The sequence below is a fragment of the Colius striatus genome, chromosome 12 (assembly GCF_028858725.1).
Source record: "Colius striatus isolate bColStr4 chromosome 12, bColStr4.1.hap1, whole genome shotgun sequence".
Lineage (NCBI taxonomy): Eukaryota > Metazoa > Chordata > Aves > Coliiformes > Coliidae > Colius > Colius striatus.
Window position 1 is genome coordinate 19639723 of NC_084770.1, and position 12621 is coordinate 19652343.

The window sequence follows — 12621 nt, forward strand, 5'->3', positions numbered from 1 at the left end:
TGAGCGAGCAAGTATCCCTTGTTCTGTACTGGACAGTTAATGACTACAGGTGTGTTTAAGACTTGAGATGAACAATGGAGTAAAACTGTTACTTCATCTACTCATTACCCAACTGCAACAACAAACATCCTTAAAAATCACAATTTAGCATCAATTATTGTCACTTTGTCCCTTCTAGGACAAAAATCTCCTCTTGCACAGTTGCAATTTGTTATGGTGTGTGAACACAAGACCTGGAACTCTCTGTTCTACCAAGTCTGCTGAGCCCACAGTCCAGACACCCTTTATTAAGTGCACTTTGATATAGTCAGGTTAAGAGATTGCTACATATATTTTGTAACTCCTAACCTAAAGAGAGGTATAAAGAGACACTTTGAAATCTGGTTAACTCAGAATATAAAAATAGAGAACATTATTGCTCTATATTGACAGTCCTATATTGATGAACAACCTGCCTAAACAGATAAAATAGCACCAGAATGTCTTTGGTCTATTAAGTGACCAACAGCAGCTTTGAATGGTATCTGGACCTTTTAAAGCTGACAATCCAACTATTGTGCAGTAAAAGCACATTATAATCCTTTATCTAATGAGCACAGATTATCTCTATCTATCTTTGCTTACTGTCTGCTTTCCCCATCCAAGATAAAACAGTTTTCTGTGTTAGAAGGTACTGTTTAATGAGAACTGCTGCACAGTTTGACTTGACAAACCACTGAGAAACTCAACTGACAAGACAGGAGAGTGCAGAAAGTCAGAAGAGTCTGGCACATGACACTATGCTCTTTGGAAGATGGATTCAGACGTAAGCAAGATATAGATGGATATCTTCCAATCCGTCAATCCACACTAGAAATGCAGTACATATTCTTAAATTAACAACTTCTCAAGGACTGCAGTGGATTCTTCTTCAGTTGCATGTTTAAAATGAGACTGAATGGTTTTCTAGCATGCACAATGTCATTCAAAGAGGAATTAAATTGGTGAATCCCACTAGTTTCTGTGCAATGAGAATTTGCAATGAATCCATACTGGCTCCATAACCAGTGAAAGCTCATTAAACTTCATGTTGGTTGTCAAGCAGGTTTAGAAAGTCACATGTACGTGGTGTGGGTCATTGCACACTGATGTTACATGCTGCTTCTCCTGATACTCTTTGGAGCTGGTCTTATTAAAAACACATCCAAACTTCCAATGAATTATATCACATATCAGAAAGAATATCCAGAGCAGATTAATGGAGGGGTAAGAGGCTAGGAATAAATACATGAAACAGATTCAACTTCTTTTTAAAAGGATCCAGCTACTAAATGGCCTCTGTAGTCTTCCATAAGAAGTGTGAATACTTCAGTACAATTCAAGCTGAATTGAATAGCTGTTTTCATATCCAAATTCAAATACCGTCTGTGCATATAAAACAGTTCATTTATTAGTCCAAATGTTACTGTTGTAGAGCTCTTGGAAAAATATTCCCTCTTTCTTGAGTTTGTTCTTCATAAAAAGGAAGTTTTGGAGGGCCACCTAGAGAATTAAGTAGAAACATGGTTTCAGGACTATAGAACGTAATACTGAAATATAAATGATACAATTTACACTGAAATTATTCAATAAATAGCACTCTTCAAAAGAAGGTAAAGGAGTGAGTTACATAGGCCTCCTCACAGAGTCAAAGAGCAGGCAAAACAATAACACATCCTTCAAATGGAACGTTCCCAAAGTCTTTCCAAAACTAAATGAAGGATTGTATTGTATCACCATCAAGACAGTTGTGATTAGACTAAAAGTAGGAGGAAACTTTCACTTAGTACTAGACCTCATTAAGAAGAGAAATTACCTAAATAAATAAAACACCTCAAAAAACTCCCCTCAGAAACCCCTCTGTGACAGTGGGACAAGTAATTTAGCACATTCACAAATCAATCCAAATCTATTCTCCAATGTTTGATCTACTTCTCTGGTTTATCGCATCTCACCATGCTGTCCAGAACCTGACACCTCCACAAAAAATAACCAATTGTGATGGCATGCACAGCAAGTAAACCTCCTTATTCATCTTACAGAGGCTGTGTATATCAAATATTTCAGGGCAAGTTTTCATACTTGCAAGTATAGAAAAGCATATTGCTCTCTGGCACAGCTGTGCTGCAGGAAGCCTTGGGAATCTTTAAGCAGGCTGTACAAGAACTCCACAGCCTGCTCTGAGGGGAAACCACTGCACAGAATCAGTTCAACGTGGCCAAGACCTCACAATTGCCTGGAACAACTCCCAGCACCTGCAGAGTCTACAGGCATTTGCCCCATCAGGCACTTAGACCCTTAGGAGGACAGCACACACCAATATAACCCTTCCAAGCACAGCTTCTGCCATCACAGTCTCTGAGCTGTGAGATGGAGGTGCAGAATGGCTTCTGCCTCACACAGCCCGACACAGAAACCATGGTGGCTGCTGCTGAGCACCATGTTTGTGGAGTTGATAATCCAGTCCAAACATGGTCAATGCATGGTTTCTTCTACTAAGCAAAGCTGCATATCTCCAGCTTCTGTTACCTTCTTCACAGGTTGGTCCCATCCATGTGGCTGGGCACAGGCAGCTCCCGTTGTACGGGTTGCACTGGGATGCGCTGGCACACTGGCATCGCAGGGAGCAGTCAGGGCCATACTGGTCTGACCTGCATCCTGCAAGGATAAAAGTGTTTGGAAGAGGGTGAATGCTCCCAGTAGTGTCTCTGTTCTCTAGGATCAGGAAGCTACTCAGACATCCACATCTGTTAACATTAAAACATGACATTTTGGAAAGCCTTGCAGCCTTCAAGTTTCGTCTGCCACATGGTCTGCCCAAACTGTAGCCCAGCTGTCCTAAAAAAGTTCCCAGAATGGAAATCATTACTGGTGTCAAAACAGGGGTTGACAGCCCAACAGAAAAGATCTTGGGATCTCCTCAGGAAAGTTACTGTAAGCATCCTGGATCTACACTATCTCCTGCACCTCTCCACTGCACGGCGTGGCTGGCTGCATGCACCAGCAAAGAGCTTCTGCTCAAAGAACATGAAATTGAAAATGAACCCATTTTATATATACTCTCATGTCTCACTCTGTACAATTCTGCTGTCTCCTGGCAAATTATACTCACAAAATGTCTTCTTGTCACTTCCAAATAAAAATATGTCTCACAGCTAGGCTGCTAAATCCTCAGTGCAATGTTTTTAATGCAGAGTGCAGGCATGAAGGCAAAGTTAGCAGCAGGTCACAAGGCAGGGTGCTAAACACACTACAAACAATAGCCCTCTCTCCATCACCTCCCTAGAAAATTCTGTAAATAACCAAGGTGCCTGCATTCTCACCCAAGATCCATTAGGTAAATAAAAGTGCTGCTGAGCCCTGCATCAGCTGCAGCCCCAACACATGGGAGAACTCTCCCTGTGCACTCAGAGCTCAGCCTTTTCAATTAGGAAATGTTATGGGGAAAGGTCTCCTCAAACACCTCTGGACCTGATTTTAATTTATGTAATACCACATTTTCATGTTAATAACAATGTGTATTTAAGACATCTGTTTGAAAGTCTGCAATGTTAATTTAGTACAGAAAAAGAGCGCCCATAAAAGTCTGTTATATTCTCTCTCTCTCTCTCTCTTTTTTTTTTAATTAACATTTTGCCTGTTTAATGGGTGCTTTACCAGAGTTCAAATTAAAATCAGGCCTTTTATCTTTATGGCTGCTGCACAGTCACAGCTGCTCACAGTTATATCACAGATGAACTGAGCCTAATTGAAAATAAAAATGCAAATAAAACCTACCCCATAACAGCTTTTCATGGATGGAGGCTACCCTGGCTGATTTAAGGAAAATAAAAATGACTCCTAGAGTTTGCAAGAAGCAAAATCTCAGTTCACATTTTTGGTGCTGAGCTTCCCTCTTGTGTTCCACTTCTGCCTAAAATTCCTCTGGAAAGGCTCCTGGATGCCCAGTGCTGGGCTGGTTGCAGGGGTGGCTGATTTTCCCCCTTGGACCAATGCCTGCACACTGGGTGGCTTCAGTTTCTAAGCACAGGACAGCGCAGGGAGAGAAGCAAATGGTTTGCCACTTCAGTTGTGCAGGTTGCACTAGCACTTAAGCTCCCAGCAATTACTCTGCATTAATAACAGGCTCTTTAAAGATGTTTCCTGCCCCATCCTAGGACAAAAGGAGAAATAATATTCCCTCCCTGTGATTTAGGGGCTCAGGAAGATTATGGCTCCCTGTGTAAACCTCCAATAGCAGTGCAGGGATGTTCACTCCTTTTATCTTGTCTACCACAGCATTGGGACCATAAATCTCTTCTTATATTTGTTAAAATACACTGCAATTCCTTTTTCTCCAGTGTTTACTCTAATTTTACTCTGTCGTAACTGTGATTAGAGTCTGCCTCAAGAACCTTGCCTGCCACTGCTGCCTCCCATCCCTGGGACCATCTTATCAGGGTACAGCACTGGGACTGGTTTTCCCTACAGGAGAGTTTTCTCAAATATTTTTATACCCTTGTTACAAAATCATTCTGCTCTCCTGGGCCAACCATTTCCCAAAAACACAGCCCACGTGCCTGTGCTGCAAATGAGGGAAGTTTATTTGGATTAAATGTTCCTGGACTACTGCTGAACCCCAGAGGCAGGCATAGCTGCTGCAGCTCTGCTATCCTCATCCAACACAGATTTTCCACCTTGTTTCTTGAGGGAGCAAACCCAGAGCTGGACATACTTTTGCATTGGTCTGAAAAGCATCACAAACGTCTGTGTGACAAAACACGTGAGCAATGGGATTCCTTCATACCCAGTTGCACCCTCTGGAATCTTCCCAACTATATCTGTACAACTGGGGGCTTCTTGGTATATTTTACACTACCAGGAGAACTTGAGTTCTCCAAAACTCGAGGCAAATGACATTTTACAGGTGACCTACAAACAGTTCTCAGAATTTACATTTTGATTTAATCAGGAGGTACAGCCTGTTGATAACCCATAAGAACAATTTGCCACAAACAATGTGTTCTTGAATACCAGCAAGTGTCCTTTTCCAGTTATGCTTAGACCAACAGGTCACGTTGATACAGATAGTCCAGCCTTTAGAAAACACCATCCTTACCAATATCACATTTCTCTCCAGTCTTCCCAGGTGGGCAAAGGCATTTCCCAGTCTCTGGATCACAAGGAGAATCTCCACAGTCACACTGATGCTGGCATCTCTCTCCAAACCAGCCTCTGTCGCAGCCTTATAGAGAGAATGCTTTTTTAGATGCACTTTATGCAAGACATACATTAGGCCAGAGTTTTCCCAGGATGTCTCAGAAGAAAGCTCATAAACTCTCCACCGAAACTAGTGTAAATGCCAGGTTTAATGAAGAATCAAATATAGCAGAATAGGCATAATATTTATATGAACTCCCTTTATGCTTGGTTTGCCTAATCTAACCTAACAAAGGTATCTGTAAATCCGTCCCAGAAATTAAACTGGCACTTGTTTTCATTTTTTAATTAGAACTCTCTAGAAGACCATTCCATAACACTCAACAGGTCTGACATGCACCTATTTAATAATCTTATTTGGAGGTTTAGAAGCAAATTTAAAATCAGTACAAAGTACTTATATTTAATAAACGACATGTGGAACTCATTGCTGCAAGACATCACAGAGACCAGGAGTTTCTCCATATTAATTGGAACCAGATTCATTAATTTATCAGGAAATGAGAACACCCAGCTATATAACAGGTAAAGTATCCCAAATTCGGTGTTTTGGATGTTCATAAAGCTCAAATTGTGGAAGAAGTTGCTCTCAATAAACAAATATTTGAGTAATGACTGGGGGCTTTTGGAGGTTTATTTTGGGTTTGCTTTTTGTTTCTTACATCAGAGGGGCACTGGTACCTTTCTCACAGTGGACACCTTGATAACCCAGAGGACAAACGCACTGGCCCGTCACTGCGTCACAGCTGGCTCCATTTTTACAGGCACAGGCATGAAGACAGCTGAGCCCATAAAAGCCAAGGGCGCACCCTGAAAAATGAAACTATCAGGTGAGGAAGGTTTATGAAGAAAAAAACATACATCCCTTTAAATTCCTCTGTATCCTCAGCTACGCTCCCTGGGAGCCAACAGAAAATGATATTTACCATTAACTCTAACAATGCCATGTGCTTTTTTAAACTGAACTGGTGAGGTGTTCATGTGACTGAATCCCCACATCCCATCCCTGTGGGAAAAGGCTGCCCAGGGGCCTGCACTTACTGTGCTCACAGGAATGGCCGTAGTAACCCTCGGGGCATCGGCAGCAGCCTGTGAACCTGTCGCAGGTGCCGTTGTGTTGGCACGAGCAGTCCATGCTGCAGCCAGACCCATACTTCCCTGGGAGACATTCTGCTGGCAGGACACAGACAGAAAAAACAGGCAATACAAACACTCATCACCGACCTCAACCCAAAAACCTCTTAGGTGATAGTCTGTATAGCTGAGGTATGATGCTCATGCAATAAATGGCAGACTCAAGGAGAATGTTACGAAGACATAGCATTTCTGCACAACTATGATGTATTTACATACTGTGGTGAGAAATCTTTTATGTTATATAATTGTTTGAACAGCAATTTTCTTGTACTTTTCATAGTCTACCTTTTATAATTTGTCTCTTCAGGTAGTCAACATTGAACTCACACCACGTGTTGCAAAGCCACAGAGTAAAAAGCATAAATAGTCTCTTCTATTTTTTTTCCCTATATCTACAGCAATATTTTCTTTTAGGCACTTAGATAGTGTGAAAGAAAACATGAAGCTTTTCCTCCTCTGTGTTACCATTAGAGTTCACACTCTTCTGGTTCCTAACAAAACCAGGAGGATCTCTTTTTCACACATAGCAACAGACTTGCCATGTATAATGAGATATCTGCTTTTACAGAACTCAACACATCTCAAATTACTGAAAGTCAAGTCATGCAAAAGTGACTGTGCCAGAATAATTAACCTAGGCATCATTTCTGCATAAGTTAACTTCCCACCACTGTGATCATTTGAATCTGGGCAGATCAACTGAAATCAGCGTGGCTGCCCAAATAATCAGATTCATCACTCTGCAAATGTCAGACCAGACCTTTCAAGAACATCACATGTAATCACTAGAATAAGGATGTCTGATTAGCTGTCTTTGATTTCTAGTCAAAACACACTCAAACCCACACTGCTGTGGAAATGGAGACTCAATTTTCCAATAACTTGGTGCTATCTGTCAAAAGATAAACAGTGAAGCTCTTTCTAGTGATACAACACACAGTCCCTTATAGGATGTGTTGCCCTTGTGGCTGACTTCAGAGACCTTTTATCTAAGCATATCTCTAAGATACATCCACAATCCACTTCCCTCGTGGTCACCCCTCCATGATCCTACTGAGGCACACACATATGCGTGAAGTAAGTCTCTGAGTCTTCTCAGGTGCTAAGTGGAACAAATGTAGTGAAGAATGCTGCTAAAAGTGTCATTTCTATATGACACTTTCATACAGTGACATTCCTCTGCAATGGCCAGTTCTTGGTAAAGACATGTATGAAGTTTGAGGTGGATATTGTACAGATATCAGGCTGTAAATGAAGGCCTGAGAGTGTGCTGGGGAGGTTGAATCACGGCAGTTACAATGTAATAACAACATCCGTCTTGAATATTAACTCACTCAGAAACTAACTGCTCAGATCTATCTACTTACATTTCATACCAGTAAACTCATGTATAGTTACAGATATCTTTTATCTAGAGAGAGAAATAGGAACACAGAAATGCAGAATGACTTTTGGGAAATGGACAGCAGGAAAGACACAGAAAGACCGTGGCCTGACAGAAGGGTTTCTGGGGTGAAAACAGCTTATTCTGTTTAAATGTGCCTTGTCTCCTGTAAGGGAGAACTGTTATGGAGAAGTGAGGGTGAGACAGCAGTCAATCTCAATTGGTTTGGACAGATGTTGTCAGAACTGTACTAGCAGGGGAGTCAATACATGGGAAGTTCAACTGCAGTCCAATGTCAAGGGGAAGAGAATAACAAGAGAGAACATAATGAGACAGGAGGGAGATGTAGGTTTCTGCTGACCGCAGAGGAGCACATGGAAGAAGGTACAAAACAATGTTCCCATGAAGAAAAGAACTCAGAAGTTGGACAGGAGAAGAAATAAGAGTCTGTACAAAGGAATTTATGAGAGGCACAGAGCAAGACTCGTGAGGAAACTGTCTGAAAAAAAAGACCTAAAGCTCTGCAGCTGGAAGATAGTCTACTTGAGCAAAACTTGTCCCCTTTTGTGGGTCTGCAGACACTGCAAACCCTTGCTTGATACACATTCATTAACATCAACACAGAAAATTACCTTTCTCACACCATCTTCCTGTCCAGCCCAGCCCACAAGTGCAGTTGCCATCCACATGGTCACAGATACCACCGTTCTGACAGGTACATGTCAGGTGGCAGTTGGGGCCATACTGTCCCTGGGGACACACTACAGAGAATTAACAAAGTTTGAAAAAAAGTAAATAACATCAGCATACCAAAAAGAGTTGAAAGTGACAGGGAATACAAAACACATGCTCCTCACAGAGTATCTATCCCCAAGGGCCTGGTGCCTCCCAAGGGTTGTGCGACACTTTGCTCCAGGCTTATTAACAGTTTTGTCTGAGCTCTCCCTGTCTCACCATATCTCCTCACTTCGTTTCATTCGCATTTGCTCCTCTTCTTCCCTTCCCTTTGTCCCACCTCTCAACTCCTCTTCTTCAGCAAACCTCTCCCCTTTTTCAGCTTAAGGACTTTGCTTCTAAATTCAATCCCATCCATCCACAGTGCCCTCACACTGCTCACGCTGTCTGGTACAAACCACCCTTTCCCCCCATCTTTATGTTCTATTTGGACTGCAGCCACTGCAGCTTTGTGGAGAAACCAGGTACCACTGTGGTGGAGCAAAACAGCGAGACAGGCAAGAGAAGGCAGAGTGATGGAGAAGAGACAAGGGCCGAGTACAGCAAATTGCAATGTTATCAGGCAAAGGCACTGGAAGCAGCCACAAACAATGCTTGGCACTGGGGTTTTTGCTGGTTGTTTTAGGTTTGTGTCCAAGTGACGAGATGACCTTGGGTCCCGCTTTGTTACCTTGCTGACAGCTGGGTCCCATTTGGCCAGGAGGACAGGTACACTTGCCAGTCCGGGGGTCACACTGACCTTTGCTGCACGCACAGAACAAGGAGCAGTCCTTCCCATATCGGTTTTTGGGGCAAGCTGAAGGAAACACAGCCTTTTGTTAAACACCCTGGGTATCCAATCCCAGTTTTCACTTTAAACACAGTCAGGATCTTATAGGTAGAGTTGGCTTTGTTTTTGTTCCAGCAAAATGTATTTCAAATCAACAACTATGGAACCAAAACCAATTCAAAGACATGACTGCTTCACCCTCTGAAACTGTACCGGAGGTTATAAATACAACCCATGGTTTCACGTGGAACATTTAGGTTTCCTATCAAAAAAGGTGAGTGTACTGCTGAAAATATCAGCTGAAGATGTCTTTCCTCCATCCTATCAATGCTGTTCTATGCTGAAGAGCAAAGCTATAAGGCCGCTGAACATTAAAACACTGTGTTTCTGTGAATGAGCTGAAGAGAACTTCACTGAGATCACAGCTTTGGAAAACAGTACAGAAATTCAGTCACACAATTTAGCCCTGAAATAGAGAAATAAGAGTAAGGTTGCCATGGAGTCTTTACCACTTTTGCCATGACAAAACTTGATCTTTTTCCCATGCATTGAAACTAATGGCACCGTAGCGTGAAGCAAAATATTGAGATAATTTCTCAACCTAGAAATTTTGGAGAGGAAGAAGGAACTTGAGCAATTTGTGCTGAGCTGGCTCTAGAAATTAATGTGGGCAAGCAGGTTGTAATCCTGGGATGAGCGTCCTTGCTTCTACACACGCAGGAGAGAGGGAAAATATTTTGCAAGAGATTTTTTTTACAAAGCTGGAATCCTGATTTACAATTCAAGGAGGAGGTAAGCTGGGATCTGTCTTGTTTTTCTACTGACAAGCACTTGTGCAGACTTTTCTCTTTGCTGTTCTTTGAAAGAGGCAGAACATGCACGCTGGCTTACGTTTACTGCAGTCGGCTCCAATGAAGCCAGGTGCACAGTCACAAGCTCCTGATGCAGGGTCACAGTGGCCTCCGTTCATGCACTTACAGGGGGTTTGGCAGTTTGGACCATAAGTACCTTTTGGACACCCTGTTTTAAAAGAACAAAATAGCAATTAGGCTATGTTGCTACCAGGCCTGTTGCATTTCATGTCACAAACACTTTGTTGCTTTCAATTAGATTGGCATTTCTAGGCCTATTCACTTCCAGAGGGCCAGGAGCACGGGCTGACAAGCGGATGGTTGCTCGACACTGCACTCCTCAGGGCACTAAGGCAGTGCTGACTTGCAGTGTCTAACCTCTGGAGAACCAGAGTGACTGCTGCTGCCAAGCCTGGTCCAACTGCTCCTGGCTCTGCCTGCTCCTCCCATGCCTCAGATGTGACAGCAACAGGAAAAGCAAGACCAGCTCTTCAGAGGTTTTCCTCTTGGATTTCTGTTATAAATCAACCTGTTCCCCCTTTCCCTCCTAAGGCAGAAATGGGGCTCTGATCTCTCTTCCTTTGGGCAGCCACAGCGTTTGCCTGAGACAGTGAGAAGTCATGAGCCATCTCTGCCCCCTTTAGCAGCTGTATTTTGTAATAACCAGAAGAAACACTAGACCTGGATGGATTGCTGAGCCAGTGTTACTTGGCAACAAGCTGTCCATGAAGAGGTTTTCCAGGTGTTAGCAAGTATTTCTTGCTCCTTTGTGGGCAGCTAACATTGGAGGAACGCTGAACACAAGATAGGGAAGACATGAACGCATCTGCTACACTTTGCTCACTTCTTAAAGATCCTCTTTAGAGTGATGGAGGCTGACACTGAGGAAAAGAGCTGGGCAGAGCTGCTAGACATGTGCCTTTGTCTGCCCAGGTTGCCTCCAACAGGCCACCACTGAACTCTGGAGATGCTGGTTATTCTCCTAATTTTCCAGTGTACTGGAAGAGGGAAAGGCTGGTGCTTTTAAAGCAATATGATCATCACTGAAGAGATATGCTACTGCTACTAGTACTAGGTGACATTTCTTTGCTCCTTCCTTCCTTCCTTCTCTTTCCATGGCAAATAGACAGCCTATGGCTACTTTGCAAAACTTGTTGAACATATGTTTTGCACGCATCTCCAAGCAACAGATCTCTCTCAATTTGTGCATAAACAACCTGATACATCTTCTCTCTTTTCAGAAGGCATGACAGCTGAGTAGCTGGAGGAATCTCTGGGTTTTTTGAACTATTCAATAGAGGGGGAGAGCTTATGGTGAAGCTTTAAATGGATGTCTTTTAAAATAAAACTGAATATTGGCTTCTGCTCGAACCAGGATAGCAGATCATCAGGACTAAACACATACACACTTTTATAACATGCAGAGACTCTCCCCAGCCCTTCTCAGCCATGGCTTCTTCTCAATGAATACTTCATCATCAGTGCTTCCATCTGTCAGCACAGAAAATCTGTTTCATGTGCAAACCCTGGCATCAAGGAGTGAGCTCTGCAACATCTATTTCATTTCCACCAAGACATGAAGTTAGAGACACACCCAGGTTCAATGACTTAGTTGGACTCTAAGTGAGTTTCTCTTTTCCCCCTCCCTTTCCTCTTGGTCATCATTTGGCTTTTCTCTTTTTTAATTCCGTTTCCCACACTCCCAAACATGTTGCTTCTCCCTGGCAAAGCTTTCACAGTTGTTCCTCAGCTCAAGACTAGCAAGAGCTGCTCCGTTACTGAAAGGGATGCAGTAATTCCTTCCTTACCAATCCATTTAACCTTGCAGAGTTACATTTATTTCAGTTCAAGGGAGCAGCACAAGCAGGGCAAACACATCAGCTGCCATGTTCAAGTGATTATCAACAGGGCCATCTCATCTGTTACTACTTTGCTGAAGAACTATGCAGATAGCTAAGGCAATTTACAGAGTGTCCTGCCATTTAAGTAGGTTCTGCCTTTATAAAAAGGGTTAGCCTCTAACCACCAGTTATCTCATAAAGATATTTTCTAATTTAACAGTTTCCTGCGCATCTGACCTGTTTTTCTAAGAACTGCAGGAGCAGCAGCTGGATTTCTAACTCATTTCCTGGTTTGTTTTTTTTTTCCTTTCAGTTTGGGTGGGTTTGCCATGACCAAGAGCTCTCAAATCCTTTTACACCAACTGCATACACTAGAGCTTCTCCTACCAATATTATTAATTTCATTGTCAAAGAATCACTTCTGAAGCATCCTGTTACCTACAGCTTGAAGGTGAAACTGGTGAGGTCTTTCTGGCTCAGGGTTCACTCAGCCCAGTAAATGACACAGAGACATAGCACAAGGGTTTTTTATCCATTACAACACCCCTTACTGCTTTTTATTTCTAACGTCACTCAAGTAGATCTGCCCGTCCACTGACTTACAGACAACTGATGGGAACCTTATTGCTAGTTTGTCTGCTTCCTCTGGATCCTGCCAAGAGACTGTTTCAGCTTTTCACTCCAAAA

The 12621-nt window shown here is 42.6% G+C and overlaps 1 protein-coding gene across 1 annotated transcript in view; it reads right to left on the minus strand.

Annotated features, from left to right (window-relative positions):
- Window positions 1-1441: 1441 nt before the first annotated feature.
- The window catches only part of LOC104562671 (multiple epidermal growth factor-like domains protein 6), a 191789-nt gene continuing 180609 nt past the window's right edge, over window positions 1442-12621 (minus strand). The window contains exons 31-38 of the mRNA XM_062005292.1: window positions 10134-10262; window positions 9144-9269; window positions 8371-8499; window positions 6259-6387; window positions 5899-6027; window positions 5117-5242; window positions 2548-2676; window positions 1442-1521 (exon numbers count right to left, since the gene is read on the minus strand). Of these exons, the coding sequence (XP_061861276.1) occupies window positions 1442-1521; window positions 2548-2676; window positions 5117-5242; window positions 5899-6027; window positions 6259-6387; window positions 8371-8499; window positions 9144-9269; window positions 10134-10262 (977 nt within the window). The remainder of the gene's footprint in view (window positions 1522-2547; window positions 2677-5116; window positions 5243-5898; window positions 6028-6258; window positions 6388-8370; window positions 8500-9143; window positions 9270-10133; window positions 10263-12621) is intronic.